Source organism: Danio rerio, chromosome 11 (genome assembly GCF_052040795.2).
Source record: "Danio rerio strain M-AB ecotype USA chromosome 11, GRCz13ab, whole genome shotgun sequence".
NCBI classification, from domain to species: Eukaryota; Metazoa; Chordata; class Actinopteri; order Cypriniformes; family Danionidae; genus Danio; species Danio rerio.
This window is the reverse complement of record NC_141031.1, coordinates 20,754,310-20,776,984: the sequence shown is the minus strand read 5'-3', so window position 1 is coordinate 20,776,984 and position 22,675 is coordinate 20,754,310. Positions and strand designations below refer to the sequence as shown.

The 22,675-nt window shown below is 33.9% G+C and overlaps 1 protein-coding gene across 8 annotated transcripts in view; it reads left to right on the top strand.

The window, feature by feature from the left end:
• Positions 1-22,428, top strand: part of sfmbt1 (Scm like with four mbt domains 1) — a 47,238-nt gene extending 24,810 nt beyond the window's left edge. For 4 of the 8 annotated variants that reach the window (XM_087273579.1, XM_087273578.1, XM_087273577.1 and 1 more), the window contains exons 7-21: positions 1,677-1,774; positions 4,253-4,354; positions 6,169-6,328; positions 8,890-8,972; positions 11,516-11,642; positions 11,881-11,994; positions 12,115-12,157; positions 14,441-14,511; positions 14,625-14,764; positions 16,133-16,242; positions 16,662-16,837; positions 17,452-17,630; positions 19,189-19,413; positions 19,985-20,113; positions 21,048-22,428. In XM_087273579.1, coding sequence (XP_087129705.1) covers positions 1,677-1,774; positions 4,253-4,354; positions 6,169-6,328; positions 8,890-8,972; positions 11,516-11,642; positions 11,881-11,994; positions 12,115-12,157; positions 14,441-14,511; positions 14,625-14,764; positions 16,133-16,242; positions 16,662-16,837; positions 17,452-17,630; positions 19,189-19,413; positions 19,985-20,113; positions 21,048-21,188 — 1,898 coding nt within the window. In that variant the 3' untranslated portion in view covers positions 21,189-22,428. Of the gene's footprint in view, positions 1-1,676; positions 1,775-4,252; positions 4,355-6,168; positions 6,329-8,889; positions 8,973-11,515; positions 11,643-11,880; positions 11,995-12,114; positions 12,158-14,440; positions 14,512-14,621; positions 14,765-16,132; positions 16,243-16,661; positions 16,838-17,451; positions 17,631-19,188; positions 19,414-19,984; positions 20,114-21,047 lie in introns of all 8 variants that reach the window. The other 4 variants (XM_087273576.1, XM_087273575.1, XM_087273574.1 and 1 more) reach the window with 1 other exon arrangement.
• Positions 22,429-22,675: the final 247 nt, after the last annotated feature.

Here is a 22,675-nt window from a genome sequence, read left to right as displayed (position 1 = left end):
TTTCTGCAATCAATCCGCTGTGTATAACATATGCTGCATAATATGGAGGTTCATTCTGCTGTGGCGACCCCAGATTAATAAAGGGACTAAGCTAATAAGTAGACAAATGAATAAATAAATGTTTTTGCCTTTATACCTAATTGATTTTTAACTGGCAAAATCACATTAGATGACGCTTAATGATAAACCAAAATACCCCGGTACATATGGTGGCATTGCGCGACTATACCTTTTCTGACACTCAATTGTTGCACAGAAGAAGGCACCCTCATGCTTCTTCTTTTAGTGAATTCCAACCTGAAGGGATCATCCCTATGCCCTAATCTCTTATGAGGGTCCCTTTGAAGGGATTGGAGCATAGGAACGCGCCCTTCCGAATTCTTAAGTGCAGTGTGACGCCAAACAGCTTCCCTGCTCAAAGGATAATTTCCAGAGGTGTCTATCAGTTGTATTTTTCAAGCTTTTATTATAAACTTTTATTCCAAAGGGCCCTTCAAAATGGCCAGTTTTGCAATGACACTTCAATTTAAAAGTCATGATTTTTTTCAGTCCGAAGCGCCTCCTTCAGAGGGCAATGTATCTTGTTTGGAATGAACAGACTGTGTATTTATTGCGTAAGCTCTTCCACTTCCATTAATTTCCTCCATTTCCACACACAAACAAGTTTGTGGGAAAAAGTTACAAGCTATGAAAGAAAATAAAGTGAAATGAAACTCCCCATCAAATCCTGTTAGATCTGCAATTCCTGTGTGCTTATTGTACTCACTTTGTTTTAAAATGCCACAAGTCATGTTTTAAATGTAACTTCAGCAGCTCAAGTGACATGAAAAAAAGTCATGACATGAACATTGGTTAACCAGTTTTTAAGGTGACACATCAAACCAAAAAATTGCACCTTTATGTCTGGCTTTTGCACACTGGTGTGCATGCTCACATTAGCACTCTTTATTTATACATTGAGGCGTTAAACCTTGACGATAAACATGAGAGAAAATCAATATGGTATGTTTTCATCTTAACACTGAAATAACTTAAAATAGTCATCTTAACATTGAAATAACTTAAAATAGTCATACTTTTTGGTCACACAGATAGGAGTAAGACATAATGCGAACCTCCATTGGGTTACTTTTTATTTTGTATGCACTTAATACAAACAAAACCTTGAGGAATTTAAATATAAAGGAAAATACAGGATGCACTTTTTGCCATATGATCTCTTTAAATTTAAGCTGTGTGTCAAAAATTCCCAACTCTGTGTAATTGTCTATTTTGGTCTGCTTACACTGAAATGCAACTGAAAGTGCTTTTTAAACAAGAATGCTCTCTGTTGAGTTTAAAGAAGTCTATATTTTGGATGGTTGAGAACATCAGAGTTGTTTGAATACCAGGCATAACAGCAAAAGTTGTGTTTTAAACACAAAACACAGTAGTGTAAATGTCACCTTAGACCATGCACAGAAACCCAGGTTGCTCAAACCATAAAACGTTTACCATGGGAGACCTACATACCACAGTTTAGACCTACATATCACAGTTTAGCTAATCAATAGTAGGAAGTGGTGAATGGGGAAGGGTTTACAGGGGCGTAGATTAGAGTCCACAAGTCTTTAAAAGATAAACTTGTGATGACGTCGGCAGAGATTTGATCATATTTATGTGTGTTTTGTTTGTAGCTTTGCTCCCTCTGCGCACTGAACCTGAATGGGAGGAGGTGAAGAAGAGCATCTCCTCTCAGGAGCAGGACTCCAGCATCAGCGAGGAGTTTTACAGGGTCAGTAAATACTAATTAACTACCATGTGTTTAGTAAAACTTGACTCTGACCCGAAGTCTGCTTGTTTGAACCCTGCTGGTGTGATATATAACCTGAAGAGTTATGGTGATCCACTGTGACCTTTGTGCCCTTGAGCAAAGCACTTCACTGCAGGTTGCACCAGGATGATTGTCTTTTAATAAGTGTAGCCCTTTTTAAAACACTTTTGGTTTTAATTCAACTCATTAAAAAAATCTTTTAATAGTGGAATAATCTGTATATTCTTCCAGCATTTTACACATCACAAACAGTGAGCAGTTCTGTTAACATATACAACCAAAACGTTTATATCAAGCTAACTTTAAAGTAAAAAATAATGACTTGATCATTTTAAGTAGACTTAATAATAACTTTAAAATCGTTGGCAGCATTTTTCTAGTTCAAATTAATTGGTAACACTTTAGTTTAGATCCCAATTTACTGTGTTAAGAAATAATTAACTAACAACACTACCAGTTTAAATAATACTAATAAACATACTTAATAATACTTTAATAAACTACAAATTAGCTGTGTAATAATAGTTAGTAAAGTGGAAAATGGGTTTGGGTTTTGGGATTAATGACATAGTTAGGGTTGTAACAATATACCGGTATGACGGTTTACCACGATTTGAACGTGCACGATTATCATACCATGAACAATTGCATATCAACGGTTTTAACCCTTAAAGACCGAGACAGCCGCCCGCGGCTAAAAATAAGTATTGCTCTTAAATGTTTAATAACTTTTGATCCGCTGATCCGATTCATACAATTCAAAGATTGGCATAAAGAAGAGAATCTCAGCTTCCTCAGATTGCTGTATCACATAACATTCGCGGACTTTCAGAGGCTCCGGAATCAGTGCGGTTACGTCATCAACATTTGACAACGCTGATTTGACAAAGAAACGCTCGTCACTGTGTCTCCGGACAAATCAGACATGATACATTGATGCATTGTCCCTCCTCCATGCCCAGATTGGTTCAAACTCGCTATATCACAACCAATAAGCAAAGGTTTCGCTTTTGTTTGTGGACCAAGCTTTTTGAACAACACGGAATGAGAGATAGGCATACATTTATGCGCGGCTAAATAAAACGCAAAAAAAAAAGTTTTGCATGAAATAATTCTCATACTAAGTACTTTTGCATACACAGCAGCACAGAAACATGACAAAACAGTGACACAGCAAAGACGAACTGCTGCTCTTGCTGTTTTCAAAAGAATCAAATGAAGGTGCAGCTGTTTGTCTGCATTGCAGACAACCATATCCAAATCCATATTCACAGACAACCATATCCATGCTGGCACATAAAACCTAAGGATGTTCCATATTGAATCTAGTTTCGTTATGTAACTATTTATAGTATAGTAAATATTTATATCTATTTTTTACTGAGGATTTGCACCATGTTTATTTGGACTTTGACACATTATTTATTATTTTCTTATTTTTATTTGTTCATTGTAAGTGGTGTTGTTTATAGTAACTAAAAATATATTATTTGGAAAAAGTCAAATTTGCTTCACTGTTCTATTATTTTGTAACATTTGTAACATACCGTATACCGCGAAACCGTCAAACCGTGGTATTGTTTTAGACGATTATCATACCGTGAAAAATTCATACCGTTACAACCCTAGACATAGTATAAGATCATAATTTATAACTATTAATGAACAGTTTATATCTTAATAATAGGCAGGTAATACACTGGTATTAATAGCATGAATTGGGACCTTAACTAAAGTGCTACCAATAATTTCTCAGTTCCAGCATTTTTCAATTGTCGATATCTTAATATGTAACTATATCTAACTATATATTCAATAGAAAATGTCATCTTTATGTATTATTTTGACTTTAACTTTATTAAAAGTTAAACATTGTTGAAAAATGTATTCTTATCCCCCCCCCCTTTTTTTACTCTTTTATTGTAAACTTGCTTAATTATTATGATTATTTTTTTAATGTATTATATTTTTATATATATATATATATATATATATATATATATATATATATATATATATATATATATATATATATATATATATGATCTTGTAAAAAACCAATTGAATTTTTTTGTCATTTATAATATATTATGCTAATATCTGCTTAATGTATGAGTTATAGTGGTCAATGGTTGTTTTTGACAATAATGCCAGCCAATTAATTATTAAGTTTAATAAAGTTATAATGAAGATTAAAAAAATCAAAAATTAAAAAAAATTTGTTGCAAAAAATGCTATAAATATGCTTTAAAAAAACTTGCTTATATTACATTCCAAACATGGCCAAGTTATCAAGGTATGCTTGAAAATAATAATACAGAAGAAAAGACCACAATTTGGCGAAAGCTAGAAAATGCATTTTGTATTTGTTTCTATTTTACAGTCAGTCTCTAAATTATTAGTCCTATTGATGGAATGCTTGTTTGTTTCTGTATTCAGGACAGATCTGCCATCACTCCGCATTGCTTTACTGAAGGGATGAAGCTGGAAGCGGTGGATCCTGCTGCTCCTTTCACTATCAGTCCTGCCACTGTGGCCAAGGTATCGTAATGGACCCTACAGTTCCTCCCCATCCTCTCATTGCCTCCAGAATATGGTGAACATTATAAACAGCTTTTAAATGCATAACTGACAAATTCAGTGCTATTTGGGATTTGAACAACATTTGGGTTAATATTTATTGAGGTAGTAGTCAGGTTTAGGATTAGGGATGTTGAATGAGAGCATGCAGAATATATGCTTTATAAGTAATAATGACCAGCCAATTTCTCAATAATAGGCAGGTAATACTCTACTTATTAATCGTGAAAATTGCCACAAACTATTGTGTTAACAAAATTTGCTTGTCGAATTGGTAACACAAGACTAATGGCGAGTTCACACCAGGCGCGGATGAAGCATTTAGCGTGAGTGATTTACATGTTAAGTCTGTGCAAAGACACACGATAGACATCCTGTGGTGCAATTCAAGGAAATGACTCCATTTGAGCAAATGACACGGTGCAAATTAATTTTGGGAATTTGATGCACATAATGCTTGCTCAAGTTTTAAAATCTGAAGTTTAGCAAAAAAATTTCAGTGTTATTCAATCGGGAGCTTGCAGGTGCTTGCTATGGTAGTGTCCATCATCAAAAAAAATCTGATGGACTTTTGAAGAATCGGATGGACCTCTGAAAAATCTGAATGACCCAGATACGACGTCGAACGAGTCTACACTGTTTTTAGCTTCTATCGCAAATAAAGCACAGCTACCCTCTCAACAAAGTCATTGTCAGTCATTTTGCAATGAAACTGGAGCAATTTTGTGTCTGTTGTGAATGTGAAGTCACGCACAAATGAAGCGAGTAAACTCAAAATGTTCAAGGGTTTATTTATGCGTATGTGTAGTGTGATTTACTCACACATGGCGCATCCACTGTGAATGCCACCGTTATTTATTCTTATTAATTAAATGAAGTCTGTGATTTATGTAAGAATCAAGAATCTTGAGTGTGAAACCTGTTTTAATTAGTTCATTTTTAAATTAAACCAAGCAATATTTTTATTCTAAAACGGTATACAGTATCTTAAACCTTTTTGTATAATTATTATTGTTGTAAATATTTTATTGTAATGAAACAGTTTAAATGATCATTCTGAACCATGAATTTGTGGTTTTTATTTGGTCATTTTATTTGAGGAAAACTCTGTAACACATTAAAATAATGGTCTATTAGTTAATGTCTGTTAATGTATTTACTAACATGAACAGACTATTAGTAACACTCTTATTACTGTATTCATCTTTGTTCATGTTATTTAAGTTAAATAGTGTTAGTTCACATTATTTTAGCTTTTGTTAACAAGCACAACTTTTGATATTAGTAATGCACTAGTTAATGTTGAACTGAATTAATAAATGTTTACAAGATTATTCATACTTTGTTAATGTTAGTAAATACATTAACTAACATAAACTAATGGACAATTATTCTGTAGTGTTATCAAAAACTCAAATAAATTGCATTGACAGATCTCACCATTTTATTTTGAGAAAAGCTTGATGATTACTAACATTTTATTTATTAAGACAAAAAATAGCAATTCTGAAGACTAAAACAAACTAGAAAAAAAAACTGAATCTTGTAAAACATGAAAGTTTATTTCAGCTTGTATTAGTATAGATGTTGTTATTAATAGTGCTCAGCCTTCAGAAGGAACTCAAAAATGAGTCTCTGTGTTGACACTGGAAGGTCAGACGTTTCACATTAAAGGATGAGTGTTTTCCAGATAAATGATCTTAGAATGAACAGGAAGACTGATTGTAGGCCTTCTTGCTTGACACACTTACATGTTTATTTTATGTATGCGACAGGTATTTAATGAGCAGTTTTTCCTGGTTCTGATGGATGACATGAGAGATGAGGTACAGAAGGAGGGAGGCGCACACTCTTTCCTGTGCCACCGGGACAGTCCTGGCATCTTCCCAACACAATGGAGTCTGAAGAACGGAGTCAAGCTCAGTCCTCCTCCAGGTGTGTGGATGCAGTTTTTTAAACAAAAATGCCATTTAGTTTTAATCATAATTTTGGGGGTGCAGCGCAACTGTTCAGCCTGACACCGACACAAAAAGTCATGATGGTAATTTGTTTCTTGTAATGACAGCAGTAAAAAACCGAACAATTATTTGAACTGTAAAACTACACAAGCTAAAAATTTACATTTATTTTTATATATTTTTTATCTACAAAGTGTGCAGCTTTTGTCACTGCTGTGTATCTTCATGAGCTTATTTACTTACTAAATAAAGTATACTTATATACTTGACCTTTACTTAAGTATACTTCTTTTTCCTAAGGGTGTATTTACTGACTTACCAAGATCCGTCTTGTACAGCCAGGGGGAATATTGTCGCTCTGACTGCCAAGTTGGGTCAAAGCTAAGGATGCTCTGATCAGGAGTTTTGCAGCCGATACAGAGTACTGATTCCTTGTCATGGTGATTGGCTGATACCGAGTACAGTTTCCATGGCTTCAAGTTTTATAATGCATTGAGCACATTTTCCCTCTAAGTATGAACCTTAAGAGAAGATCTTGCCTTACCTAAGAGAATAAATGAAGGATGCTGCATGTAATACCTTAAACGCGTCTTATATAACTATTTAGGTGTGAACGTGTCATGGCCAGAAGCAGCATTACAGAAAATAATTCATTCATTTTATTCTGGCTAAGTCCCTTATTTATCAGTTGTTGCCACAGCGGAATGAACCGCCACAAAAAATAATATAACACCGATATGAAAATTGTTCTGAAAAATGACAATGCAATTTGGAAACATTGCAAATGATGAAAGAAGAATTCAACACGCCTCAATCAAGAAAAAGCCTGGAGCTCGCATTTGATGCATAAGAAGGTAAAATGAACAGCTATAAAACCAATACTTCTTTACTAAAAGGAAATAGGCCTATAAACTATTGTTTATAGCAATGAGTATATTACAAGAATTTATATTATTAAATATTCATGTTAAAAAATAAAGTTTTATTTATCTAATATTTCCAGCCAGCTTTTAGTGAAGTTGCAATATTGTCAAAACAGAACTTTCAGTTGTTATATATGTAAAAAAGCCTAAATGCATGCAGGACCATTCAAATATTTTGCTCGCCTTTAACTAATGACAGCAAATCACTCATGATGAGAGAGATTTGCAGGGGGATTTGCACTTGCGATATCTTTACTGCTTTTTCATTTACCCTAAGAAATGTAATGCTTAGATCATTACTATGTCTCGCGCGATCTGTTCATTCACTCTCGTCACCATGATTTCAGAATATTTTAACTTCTGTTTGGGGATCATGAGATGCTGTATAAGACAGATGCTTTTAGTTTATAAATGTGTTGCGTGCTGTCCAATTTAAAGTTGATTAGTCATGTTTTACAACATCTGTTTTAAAAAAACAAGTTGTTTGCTCTGTCTTTTTTTCCCTCTTTGTTTCGGATTTACTTACACCTGCTCTTAGCTTTTCTTGTACGTTTTGGGTACCTTCAATCGGGTATGAAGGAAATAATTGCATCTATTCTGCCAGGTAGATCAGTATAGGCTACAGGTCAGATGTGTGCAGCCCAACTTGCTGAAAAAAAGAAGATTTGCTCTGACACGATGTTTTGACAAATTGTCCCTCCATAAACATTTTATTTTCGTCTTAAAATGTCAATACATTTTTGTCATTTAAAGCGGATTTTTTAAGTGTAGTTTCTATTTACTTTGTGTCATTGAACAAATGTAGTTGATAAATATTGAGGTAAATTATCTGTCAGAAAACATCCTCCTTTTTTAACATGTCTAAATAGCAATACGAGCTCTTCGCCTTCCTTTCAAAACTGCTTTATTCCTTTGACTGCTTTACGACATGTCCTGAACTGTCTGTGAGAAAAAATTGCATCATTTTTTGCAAGGAAAAGCAGATTTATTGGGATTTTGTGTTTGGAAACAACACTAAGCATTTTGCTCATTCTGTTGTTCATGAAACATTGGTTTATTGGGAACATGGACACATGAGCGAGCAGTGCTTTTACTGTCAGATGCCCCCCTGTCCTGAAAAACAGCCTCATTCCTTGGCACTTATACTGCCCAGAAGAGCAGTCATTACAGCTAATGGCTTGGGACGGCTGGCCAGGTCATTATGGATCCCTCCCCATTTTAACAGCTGGAAACACACACTGAGGCTTTTGGACTTTGCCAAACAGAAACGCATTTGGATGATAAATGATTCATGATTTTTTGTTTTGATCTGATATGCAGGTGTTTAATTGACACCAAAATTTGTAGATTTCTCTTTAGTCTTGGTTTTGGAGACTCTTTGACCTCTCTGTTGCTTTTAGCGCTTCTGAAGTGTTCATCGTCAGATCTCCTTTACGGCTCACATGCTGCTAATTGCCAATCAACATATCGATTATTTCTGATTGTGATTAACTTTAAAGTTCAAATCTAGCCTTGTGGATATTTTTAACTTTATATCTATATTAGGGAGAAGGTCGTGCAGTTGACTGTTTCTGTCAGGTGACCTTTGTGTGTTTGTGTGTGTTTGTGTTTCTAGGGTTCCAAGGTCAGGATTTTGACTGGGCCGACTATCTAAAGCAATGTGAGGCTGAAGCAGCCCCACAGCAATGCTTTCCTCCGGTGAGTTAAAATAAAAAATTAGAATAAAACACTTTCAAAATGCAATTCATTTATAAAGTAAATGTTTTTATATTTAAATTCTTGGTAACACTTTACAATAAAGTTTCATTAGTTAATGTATTTCCTAACATAAATAATGAACAGTGTTACTATATAAATATATAAATACTATATTAAATACTATATTATAGTATTTATTCATATTTGGTAACTAGGGTTGCACAATATATCTTTTCAGCATCGATATTAAAATGTGATCATTCGCAATAGTCACATCACAGGATATACAGTGTTGAGTCGATTATAATTTATCATCTGCAAGGGGTTTTGATGCTTGTGACTGTATGAGCATTTAAAAAAAGCACTCAGGAATAAGAAATTGTACCGTTTGAAACTTTAATAACGATTAATTTTATTCATATTATTCATGCAGTATTATTTTACGTTTGATTATTCAATTACTGTATACCTCAATACTGTTTGACTTCTCGGAAAACAATAAAACATTGTTTATTTCAGTTCCATCTTTTTCTTTATTGTATTTCTCTATTTTTGTGTATTGTTGCTTAAATTTTATGCAGATGCACTCCCCTTCAGAAGCATCACAGTCAATCTAAAATGATAATTTCTTTACAAATAAAGATATTCAAGTCATGTGGGGAAATTGTATTCAATATGCATCACAGAATAGCAAAATACCGCAAAGTCAGATTTTCCCAATATCGTGCAGCCCTATTGTTAACGCTAGATAATGAAGTCAGTCATTTGCTATGTTTCCATCCAAAAATCTGAATGAACTTTATGCGCAAAACTGGATTATCGCATAAAAGAAGTGAAAATAAAGGGGCGTTTCCATCCAACTAGTCAAAGCTAACAAAATCATCACTTCCTGATTAACTGATGCCAAATATCAACAGTAAAAACTGAATTTGCTGCAGTAGGGAAAGCTGCATGAATCTTTTCTTTATCAAATAAATGACTTGCGCCTCAGAAGGCAATCCTGACACGCAGTAAGCGTGTAGTGTGTTTGAAGTTGTCAGACGCGGAGTACAGACTGATTCTGAAGGTAATTAATGGTATAATAAAACTAATACTTAAACGTTAAGGTGTTTTAGAATGACCAAATCAACATTTCAGATGTTTTACATCGTGCTCAGCCTGCTGGTTTGTCCATTTACACACATTTTCATCATCAAATGATCTCATCACAAAATCACATGATCTTTTTTTTCCGCTCATACTGAAACTTGTGTGGTAAAAGTGTTTCTATCGTAGTTTATGCGCGTTGTTTATCCTACTCAGTTATGCGCAAATGCTTTTTTATGCGCATTTTCAAAATGTATGCGCATCATGACGTTTCCATCAACCAGTTTTTTATGCACATATCCAAAATGTGCAAAAAATAGGTGTATGGAAACATAGCTATTGTTAGTTCTTGATATCTCAAAGTGCATTAACTTAAACACAGCTTTGGATTTTTTTAATGAATACAAAGTACAAATTGGATGTTAAACTATGATTAATAAGTGCTAATAATTAATCATTTGCATTTATAATGAATAAGTAATAACTAACAATACAATAACTAACATTAAATATGCATCAAATATAAACTGTTTTCATACAATAATAAAAATTTAAAGCAGCTTTTGAGAGGGGGGGGTGAATGTTAGCTTTTTTACAAAGTGCAAGTAGTAAAATATATTCTATTTGTTTTTTACTTGTATCTTTCTGTATCTATCTCACTCTATATATATTATATTATATAACAATATACCCATTCATATATTTTGGTGCTTTAAAGCATTTCATAATATTTTTAGTGTTAAAAAGTCTTGTTTGATAAATAGAAAGTTTAAAATTGAAGATTTTATGTGAAATGGAAATTCTGATGATATGATAACCTTGGATAAAAATATCATGGTTTCACAATATTGTGATTATTGATTTGAAATGTTTTTTTTTCTTAAATGTCTGGGCAAAAATAAAAACAAAAATCTTTTTCAGCTTTGAACACAATATATTTATATTTTAAGAAACATTTAAGATATTTTGGACAATAAAACATTGTCAGGCTAAATAATTCAAGCTAATCACTGACTTCTGCTGTCTTCATTTGTTTCAAAAACACAGATTTCTTTACAATTTAAAATGGCGTCTTTGGATATCTTTTCTGCTGGAGATCCTGTTGCTCTAAAATACAAAAAAAAGTAAATAAAAAACCTTACACATACCATAGGAACTGTATAGCAGAACATTTTGGCGGTTTTAAAACCTTGACTTTTCCAAACCGCCATTTACCTTAAAAATGGTTATCATTCCATGCCTAAATGAAAGTCTTTTGGAACATTTAAAATGTCTGTTACTGACTGTTCTCTACTGACTGTTACTTTAAAATGTTACTGTTGATCAGATTAATGCATCAAATACAAATGCAAGGTTTTGTAATTTAAATGAAAATGTCATCTAATCTCAATTATTGCTGTTTTTTTTGTTGCTAATGTGACTTTAAAATGTTAAACTCTTTTGAAATGTTCTTGAAGGACCCATCCGATCAGTGCATCAAAGAGTCCATGATGCTGGAGGCCGTCAACCCAATTTGTCCTGAAAACATCCACGTAGCCACTGTTACCAAGGTCAAAGGTCAACACATGTGGATTCGATTGGAAGGTGTGAATTCAACACTCTTCTTTCTGCAGTAAATCAGCTCTTAATGACCAGAAATAATTATGCAGAGTCTGCTTGTACAGGCTTCAGAGGATACTAACAAAGCCAGGTCCTTGATTAAAAATAGCAGGACCACTAATGCACTAATTTAAGACTGGGCTTAACCCTTTATAGACATCACAGAAGGTCAGTAGGCGTGAGGATTAGTGTCATTTATCTCTCCCTTACACTCTTCGCTCAGGTCTGAAGCAAGCCATGCCAGAGATCATAGTTCACACAGACTCCATGGATATTTTCCCAGTGAGCTGGTGTGAGACAAATGGTTATCCTCTACTGCACCCCTGCAAGCCCAGAGGTCGGTTTTAAAGCATAAACTGAGCAATTTCAGAGAAACTACTGAGCACACAAAATACTGCTTAAACTGATATTTATATATGACATCTAGAGACTTAAATTCTTGTTTTATGTGTTGCAGTGGAGAAACAGAGAAAGGTTGCAGTTGTTCAGCCAGAGAAACAGTAAGTAAGACAAAGAAAAGAAAAGAAAAGAAAAAAGTTTCTGTCATAATTTATTTACCCTCGTGATATTACAAAACAGTAAGACCTTCTTTTACTTTCCCAATGCAAATCAGATAAATTTCTGTTTCTTCTTTCAAAGTCTATACTTGCTTCTATGTTTGAGAGCCAATGAGGTTTGTTTTTGATTCTGGTGATTTTAAAATAGTTTATTGCAAAATGGTGGTTGCAGTAATGTAATGTATTGTGATGGTTCTGTAATATTGTAAAGAAGACGGTATTTTGCAATATATTTTTTTTTAAGAGTAAAGATCTAATATTAGAAACATTTGCATAAATAACTAGTGGTATACTGAATCCCAAATCTCACGATTCGGATCACATATTAGTTTTTTAGTCACGGATCGGACCATTTTTTAGATGAGCCATAAAGGGGAGAAGATAAATGAAATTCGCTTTCCATTTATTACAAGCACACAACTGCAAGACACTTTTGGTTTTAACAAACAGAACTTAGAACCTGTAATTTTATTAAAAATGCAATGAAGAAATAATCAGCTGAATAAAAATTTTTTTTTTAAATATTCAATTTTGGGAAAAAGTCACTGTTACTCATACTGTTGCTGATAACACTAAATCTATAAATCTAACATTATCATTTGTACAACCTATAATTTTTATTGTCCCATTTTCAATAAATTATTTCGTTATTCACTGATAAAACTTGGTTTTAATGCTAGATGTGTCATTTTTGAAGAATTATTCAGTGGCATATTTTTGATGGCTGGTTGTCGCCAACTATTGGTTAAATAATGTAGTTGCTGCAAACAACTTTTATTTTTTAAGCATCGTTAAATGCATATGACAGTGATTTTAGTCATAAACATCAGTGGTTATCTCTAAACTATAAACTGTTCTCTCAGTACTTCGTTGTTATTTGACTGTAACTTCATAACTAACTCAAAATACTAAAGACTAAATCTCTTTCTTGAATTTTGTTTCCAGGTTTGCATGCAGCGATTTGAAGGATTAATAAACATATGCAAATTACCATCATTTATAACTTATGTTGCGTGGTTGTTGAGATCCTGATCTTTTAATGTTGAATTGTACAGCTCACACTGAATGCATTAATGCAAGCTAAACAAGTAGTGACAAAAAACACATTTAATAACCTAAGAAACCCAACACATCCTGAATAGCCTACCACGACTTCTTTCGTCATTGCTATATTTCACAGGACAGCCTAAATGCTAAATTTAAATGACGTGAGAGGCGAGCTCTTTGTGATCATTACAAATTTAGGATAAATCTACAAGCGAAAAAATTATTAACCCGCAGGTCATTTGTGTTTAGAACTAGTTTGTGATCGGTTCGAATCACGAATCAACCATGATCTGTTAAGTCCCTTTAAGCAACTAGTAGCAAATAAATAGATACAAATTAAATAAACAGTTTAGTCTTATATTCATGTACTAATAAATAAAATCAGCATCAGCATCAATATGGCAGTGTGCATCCACAATTTGATTATTTATTTAAGCATAAAGATATTATTAAATATTATTGTACACCATTATACTATGATAAACATGTTATTTTACGTTTGATTATTCAACTTTTATATTTCTATACTGTTCTGTTCTCCCCCAAAAAAACATGAAGCACAATTTATTTAACATTTATCTTTGCTTTTTATCATTTTTGTTGTTTTTATACATGATTGTAATTTAATATATCTTATGGGGATGCACCATATAGAAAAAGGCTTGATCACCTCAGTTGATCTAATGAATGAAATCTTTCCAAATACAGCTCTTCAAATCATCTGGTGAAATTATATTCATATTGCTATATATATTGCAGCAAAACAACATATCGCAATGTCAGACTTTTTCAACATTGTGCAGCTTTGCTTAAATTTAGGAGACTTGCTTTTTACTTGAAGAAAACATGCAACTTGTGAAAAGTTATATTTAATTTTTATTTTCCGAATTAGGAGTATTTAATGCCCCTAAAAGTTCACAGATATAGCAATGACAGACACAATTATGCAATGTTTTCTTACACCCCTAGTTTATATTTAATTAATAAAAAATAATGAATTGAATGTGTCTATTAAGTGATCTTTTTTTCTGAAGACCCTGTATTAAATAGTTGATATGGATTTCATATGAAACTAAATTGAAAATACCTTAATTTTTGGGCTAAATTAACCCTTGATTATTAAATTAAAGTCCAAGTGGTTTTGATTATGGAAAAACACATTTCTGTCTTTCAACACAGTCGAGTGCCATCTAAAGACTCTTCACCTGACACTACCAAACAACACATGAACAGCAGTCAGGCAGAGATGGGTGAGCAACAATTCCTATTTGAGCATCTCAAAGCGTTGATGCTCTTGCTGAAGATGTATACGCACTTTCTATAAGATGCTACTATTTTAATCTTGTTTGTGTGCCACCAGCAGGCCAGGCCAATGGGAAGTACTGCTGCCCTAAGATCTATTTTAACCATCGCTGCTTCTCTGGACCTTATCTCAATAAGGGCCGCATCGCAGAGCTGCCGCAGTGTGTGGGACCTGGAAACTGTGTGCTGGTGCTGAAGGAGGTTAGACATGTCAGACTGATTATTCGCTGTAGTATTTAAGTGCTTTTTTTATTTTGACAAAAGATATCCAGATGTTGGAATGTTAGTAGTTCAGTTTTCGAAATTCAATTAAATTCAATACAAATCTATTGTAACCTCAGTGGGAAAACTGGATGATTGTGCAATAAGAAGCTGTGTGTAGTTTAGTGGCGGTTCTAAACCAGAATAACTGGGGGGCCGGGCAGGGGCCTCTTGTAGTTTTAGGGGGCACACTTAAACATACATCACAAACAATTATTCAAAGTCATTTTTTCACGCATTACTCTGCAGTCTTCATAAACAAGCTAATTAAATAACTTCAACTCAAAATAATCTTCAATGTTAATTTATTTGACAAGTAACTTGTGTTGTAGTAAGATAACACATTTCTAACATTCAAGTACATCATGGCACATTTTTGCACCTGTAAACTTTAACAGATGCAGTTGAAGTCAAAATGTTTTGCCCTCCCATTCATTTAAAATAATATTTTCCAAATGATTTTTAACAAACCAAGGACATTTTTACAGAATTTGCAAAAAACGAAAACAATTCCTCTGGAGCCATAATAATGCTTATTTCTTATAGTTTATTTCTTGAATAAAAGCAGTTTTAATAAAAAAAAATGTTGAGGTCAGTATTCTTAGCCTCCTTAAGAAATGTTTGCTGTAGATTTTTGATTGTCTACACAACAAAGCAGTTATACAGTAACTTGACTCATTATTCCAACTTACCTGGTTAACATAGCCTAGTTAAGTCTTTAAATTGCACTTTACTCTGAATACACCTATTTTGTCAAATAACTAGTAAAATATAATTAGAAATTAGTTAGTTAAGCTATTATTAACTATTTAAGTTTAAATTGAAATGAAACAATTTTTGCAACTTTCTAAAATAAATGCCAAAGTTTTTTGTTGAGAAATACTCTATATTATTATTTGGTCACCCTTTACAAAAAGGTTTCATTAATTATTGTAAGTTAATGCATTTTAATAACATGAATTAAGAACGGTAATATATGTAGAGCATTTGTTGATCATAGTTCAACATTTACTAATGGATTATAAAAATCTAAATTTATGCTTGTTAATATTACTTAATGCACTGAGTTCACATGAACTAACAATGAACTGTATTTGCATTAACTAATGTTAATGAACATGACCATTACTGTAATAAACGTTTTGTTTACTGTTTGTTCATGTTAGTTAATGCATTAACTTACATGAACTAATCAACCTTATTGTAAAGTGTTATCAATCATTTTTATAAATGATAAGTTATGAAGTAATTAATTGAATCTACACTTTGTGCTATTGATGCTGACCTTTTGACCCGTGGCCTGTGCAGGTGCTGACACTACTGATAAACTCCGCTTATAAACCCAGTCGAGTGCTGAGAGAGTTGCAGCTGGACCAGGAGGGTCGCTGGCAGGGCCATGGAGAGACACTTAAAGCAAAGTAAGAAAATGTTTTAAAAGGCTGATTAAAAGGAGAATTTTGCCCAAAATTCAATTCTGTCATTACCCCTCCAGTACTTCACTTGTTCCAAACAAGTTTTATTTTATTTATTGATTTTGTTAAACGGAAGATATTTTGAAGAATGTTGGAAAAAGGTTGCTATTGACTTCCATACTATTTTTCATTCTACCTAAGTCAATGACTGCTAGTGTTGAACATTCTTCAAAATATTGTGTGTGTGTGTGTGTGTGTGTGTGTGTTTAAAAGAAAGAAAACAACAAAAAAAATCGAACTGTTTTGGAATCAATTGAGGATGAGTAAACGATGACAGAAATGTCATATTTCTACAACAACCCATTTAAATTAGTTTACTGACATATTATAAATGTGTGACCAATAGTTTACTGTGTGTTTTACAGGTACAAGGGGAAGAGCTACAGAGCGACGGTAGAGATTGTTCGCACAGCAGATCAGGTGGCTGATTTCTGTCGGAAGACCTGCATTAAGCTGGAGTGCTGCCCAAATCTGTTCGGCCCACGCATGGTTCTGGAGCGCTGCTCTGAAAACTGCTCTGTGCTCACCAAAACCAAATACAGTGAGCACCACTTCAACCTCTCTCTCTACTGGATTGCTGCATGCTACATGTAGAAAGTCAAACTCAAATTGTAGCAAATATTTCAATTGGATGTAAGGGGAAAAAAATGAAAACTGCATTTCAAAGTCAAAATGCAAACTTTTAAAATGTTCATTTTATAAATGTTCTATTTAAATAATAAGTATTTAAATAAAACTTAGGTTTAATTTAATCAAAATTTAACACCATTATAACTATTACTGGTGTACTGCTGACTGTACTTTCAAAATCATAATAATTCTTATAATACATTTATATTTGATGTCAAAATTTCCCATTATTTTCAATTAATATTTTTTTTCTTGTTGCAGTATTTCAGTTAAATTATTACGCTATTATAATATTTTAACTCACAAAAGTGCATTTTACCATCATATTTGAACAGTACAATTTTAATTATTTTCACACTACAGTGATGAGGTTTTGTTTTGTCTCATGTTTTTTAGATTTTTGGTTTGGTTATTTGCTCAGTGTCTACATAATATCTTTAAATTTTGGTGTGAAATATGACATGTGCAAATAAACAGTTACTCTTTAGGTCTCTCCGTGAAGCTAACAGTACCTTTTGTTTATAGCGTATTACTATGGAAAGAAGAAGAGCAGGCGTGTGGGTCGACCTCCCGGTGGACACTCAAACCTAGAGGGGGGAGTGAAGAGACGAGGCAGGAGGAGAAAGAGGAGAAAGCAGCTCTTCGTCCACAAAAAGAGACGCTCATCTGCTTCAGTTGACAACACTCCAGCAGGTTCTCCTCAGGTAACAACAGGAGAGAAAGAAAAAAAAAACACTAGAGTCTAACAGTCTGAGATCACGAGTTAAATGAGTTCTGTTTAGATTTTTCTCAGTGTTATTATTTTTTAGTAAAATTCAGATTTATTGGATGAACTAAGTGTGACCTAAATATAGGTTCCTATGATTTTACAATGCATAATGTTAACAGAATGCAGTAATGAAATTAAGTATTAAACTTGGAGATTTTCTATAGCTAAGTTTTTTATATTTCTTATTTTGTTCTTATTTTCTATAGCTATATTTTCTATATCAAGTTTTTTGTATTTTATTTCTTATTTTACTCTATAATTGACCTTTTATTAATGATCTTTTTATAATCAACTCAGTGCATATCGTACTGTACATGTGACTAATAAAATTAGATTTTCGAATTTAAACTCAGGATAATAAAATCAAAAGTAGTGCTGTACACCTAGTGCAATGAGGAATAGACTCAGCAAATATGAAACTGCAAACAGACATATAAATCACGCATTTGACATAATCTTTCTGTGATGAATATATTTTATTTGGGCTCATTTTAGAGACGCATTAAAAATTAACTAAATATATTCAGAGCAACTGCTCAATAAGAACCGTCTTCCTCCATTTGTTTTAATGTGTTCATTAGAATGTGCACAGTCTGGTAAAACGTATGCGCTAAATGTAAATGTCAATTCCATTAAGTTTCCGCACATGATCCACATTTAAAAGTTCAACTTGAACACCACTGTTATTAATATTAAACATACTTAACAACCAGGAAGAGGATCAAACTAAATCTGTAGATTATAAACAGTAGGGAAAATACATATTGAACACATCACCATTTATCTCAGAAAACTTACTTTTAAAGATGCCGTTGACTTGAAATTGTCCGCAGATGTTGAAATCCATATATGCACAGAAATGTAATAAAATGAAATGACGCAGGGAAAAATTATTGAACATATAAAAAAGGGAGGTGTAGAAAGGCAGTAAAAGCGCAGACAGCAGCTGAAATGTCTCAGAGGTTATTCAACAACCTTCTGCTCTTCCTCATTGTAAATTACTATCAGTTGCTTTAGTCCAACATCTACATTAGCAGGATTATGAAGATGAAACCAGGGTGGACAATTCAGTAAGACAGTGATCCAAAACACAAATGATTTCAGAGAAAGAAAATCAAGCTGTAGAATGGTCCAGCAAATCACAAAAAAAATCAGATTTGATGGACAAGACCCGCTGAACCATCAAGATTTTTACACTCTGTTGAGGTCTGAAGAACTCACAGCTGAGCAATTCACGTGACTTCATTCTCCTTATGAGAGGCGTCTTTAAGCTGCCATCACCAAAAAAGCCGTCTATATAAAGTATCAAATACGTATCAGTAGTTCAGTACTTTCTCCTTGTCATTTGATTGTTATTACGCAGAACTCATATTTCAGTTCCATGTCAACAGCTTCTTAGAATATTTTTTTCCAGAAAAAAACAATGGCGTGTTGAATACTAATTTCCCCACTGTATATAGGGTGACTGAATATATGACTGTCTGTCCTCACAGGGCAGCGGCGATGAGGAAGATCTGGATGAAGATGACTCTCTGAGTGAAGACACAGGCTCTGAGATGCAGGACGAGCTAATGGATGACTCCGAATATTCAGAGAAGAAGTCACAGCCCCCTACTCCCTCCCCCTCACCTCCAGAAACCCCCCGTCCCACACGCAGAAGACGCAAAGCTCGCTCACCGTCCTGCTCCGATGATGAGAACAGACCTCCATCACCCAAGGTTAATAGTTGAAACAAGACTAAAGGCCCGCTTACAGCAAAACTGACAGCAGATTAGTCATTGGTCAATGAATGTTTTCTGCAGCTTTGAGTGCTAGAGCTCTTTAAAGCAGGATGGACATGTTTTTATTATTTAATGGCTAGAGGAAAAATCATTTTTACGATGATTCCAAATTAGTTTGTGTGTTGTTTACAATATGTCAAGTGAGTTCAGTTTTTGAAGCCAAATCATAGTTGTTGTTCTTGCTGTAAACGAGCCTTAAATATAAATTTTTTAACTATTATAAACATCATTCATATTTATTAAAAATTACATTTTTAATAATTAAATAACTTTAATAATTATAAATAACTATAATAATTAAATAATTTTAATAATTAAATAACCTGCTAGGTTCTGTAAATGAAAACATGTAAAAACATTAAGCATATTTGTCATTACAAGATAAATGCCATCATAAATATCATTGACTATAGCTTTTTTATAAAATTGCCATGTAGTGTACTGTATTTGTTTTGTGTCTGAGAATTCACTATGCAGTACTGATTGTTTTAATTTCTCTCTTTTGAAGAGTCCACGTACTGAAGTTCCTCAGAAGCTGTGTTTGGAAAGCAGTCCACTGGAATGGAGCGTCACAGATGTAGTGCGCTTCATCAGGACCACTGACTGTGCTCCGCTGGCCCGCATCTTCATGGATCAAGTAATTGAAAACACTGCCAGTACATTAACTGCTTCATTTATCTGCAGTCACTGTTTACTTTTTCCTTTTCAAATAAGGAAAAAAATTGTGAAAACATTCAGCATCATTCTGCTTCAAAGCAAAAATGATTGGTCAAATATGGATAAAATAAAAAAAATCTGAGCCAAGAAAAAAGCCGATACTGCTTAACACTGCCCTGCACAGTTTGAAGCAGCTTTCACATCACACGCAGAAAGCGATGCACTATGAAAACTATTCATGTCAGTGGCTTGCCAGGGTGGTTTGGTGCTGTGCAAACTAAAGGGTAAAAGCAATGGAGCGAATCGTCAACTAGCTCTTTGTGTATTTCCCTAATCCTCTCATATACTTATCTGCATAAACTGCACACACTCATCAGAAAAAAACGTCTGAAATAATGTGCCGACAGGACGTTTTTGTGTAGTGTATATATACAATGTCCAGGCTGTTTGCAGTACTGTGCTGTCATAGCAAGGCTAATAAAATTACACCAAAAATTATATATCATTTTAGTTTTCTGCCAAGTAAATTCAGAATATTAAGTTTCAGCCCAGAATTTTTATTTTAGTACGTCCATTGAAAATTATGAATGTTCTCTCGGTGTTCACGTGGGTTTCCTCCGGGTTTACCGGTTTCCCCCACAGTCCAAAGACATGCGCTAAAGGTGAATTAAATAAACTAAATTGGCTGTAGTGTATGAGTGTGTATAGATGTTTCCCATTTCTGGGTTGCAGCTGGAATGCCATCCGCTGTGTAATAAAGACCCCTGATGAATAAAGGGACTAAGCCGAGGGAAAATGTAGTGAAATGAATAGTAGATGAATTAACATGAAACCACAACTTTTTCCTCACGTGCTTGTTGTTGCTCATTTAGGATCAACTTATATTTAGGACTAACTTTACATTTACCTTTCAGGAAATTGATGGCCAGGCGCTGCTCCTGTTAAATCTCCCAACCGTGCAGGAGTGTATGGATCTAAAACTGGGCCCTGCCATCAAGCTGTGCCATCACATCGAGCGGGTCAAGCTGGCATTTTACCAACAGTTTGCCAGCTGAGGGTGACATTCTGCAAAGAAGAGTAGGGCGTTTGACATTTTGGCTGACTTTACTAATATTGTGATCTTCCTTTTGCTCTATGGAAACCTTTAAAATCACTTAGCGCTTTAGACGCCTCCCTGTACCATTCGTTTTCTACAAAGCAGGCACAGTTCGGGGAGGCATTTTTTCCAACAGGGTGAATATGGTACTTTTACAGTCGGGCTCTTCATTTGGAGACTAGGCTGTTGTCTTTTTTAAGATTGATTGAGCTCAGGGTAAACTTAAACCTGGGTCAGAGGAACTAGTCCATGCATTCAACAATAAGCAAAGCTAAACTTGTTTCTGAAACCTTTATGAACTGTAGAGCGGATGACAATGCATTTACCTTAAGCACAAGAAAACAAAAAGCAGTTGCCCTTCTACTGTAAGCAGTATGCAAATGTGTACATACAGGAGTGTGAATGTAAATAGTGTAAATAAGCAGATGTTAATTTTAGTGGGACAGCTTTAATGCTCCCGTTTCAGTTTGGTTTTCTATTAAAGCTTGGGAATTACACTGTAAAACAACAGTGCAAACGCATGATGGTTTCTGCCATTGTGGTTTCTGTAAATACTAATAAACTTTTGCTCATTCGAATGATGCATTATTAACTAAAAGTGCAAAGTAATAATAAATAAATAACAACGTGTTATGGTTAAGACATAAGCACACAAATATTTCAGGTTACGTCATTGACTGTGATAGGGATAAAACATTCGTTGTGGCAAATCCAGGGTCTATCAACACCAAATTGAAGAGTTTTGTACTCTTAGAAACGTGTCTGCTTGAAAAAGTCATATTTTTATTATCAAACAGAATGCAGCCACTGTGTTGAAATGCAAATACTGCATTGAATAATGTCAGGGGCCTCTGTGTTGTAATCATCGGTTTGGCCTTGTATTGCGAAGCTGTGCCCTTATAAACAGAATCTTTAGATTTTTCATTGAAGGATTGTATTTGAATTGACGATGAGATATGCAACAGTCTTGCTTTATTATTTAACAGCCCATCCCTAATCATCCTACTTCTTCTTTAAGAATTTGTGCTCTACTGTTGAAAAACAAAAAAAAATGTTTTTGGAGCCTTGTCTCGCCCCAATTGTTCATTTCCCGTTTTACACAGATTTGATTTAAGGTTGTTCAATTAATATCAGTTTACTTTTGATCATTTGTTGGTGGAAATGTTATTTAAAAGAAAATAAAATTAACAGAATCTTGACTTGTTTTTTGTTTTCAAGTGGATTTGGTTGAGAAATTTAGTGACAAAACTACATGAACTGATGTATAAGTTTTTTACCTAGTTACAGTTTTTCAGTTGTATACCATGTGTTTTAATATTTAGGTCAAAGATATTGCATTTTAAATATATACTGTCTTATATTAGAGTTCTGTTGAAAGTTTTAGGGTCAAATTTATGTGAGGAATAAGGTCTGTAACCTTTTATCTCTGTCTGTCTGTCTGTCTGT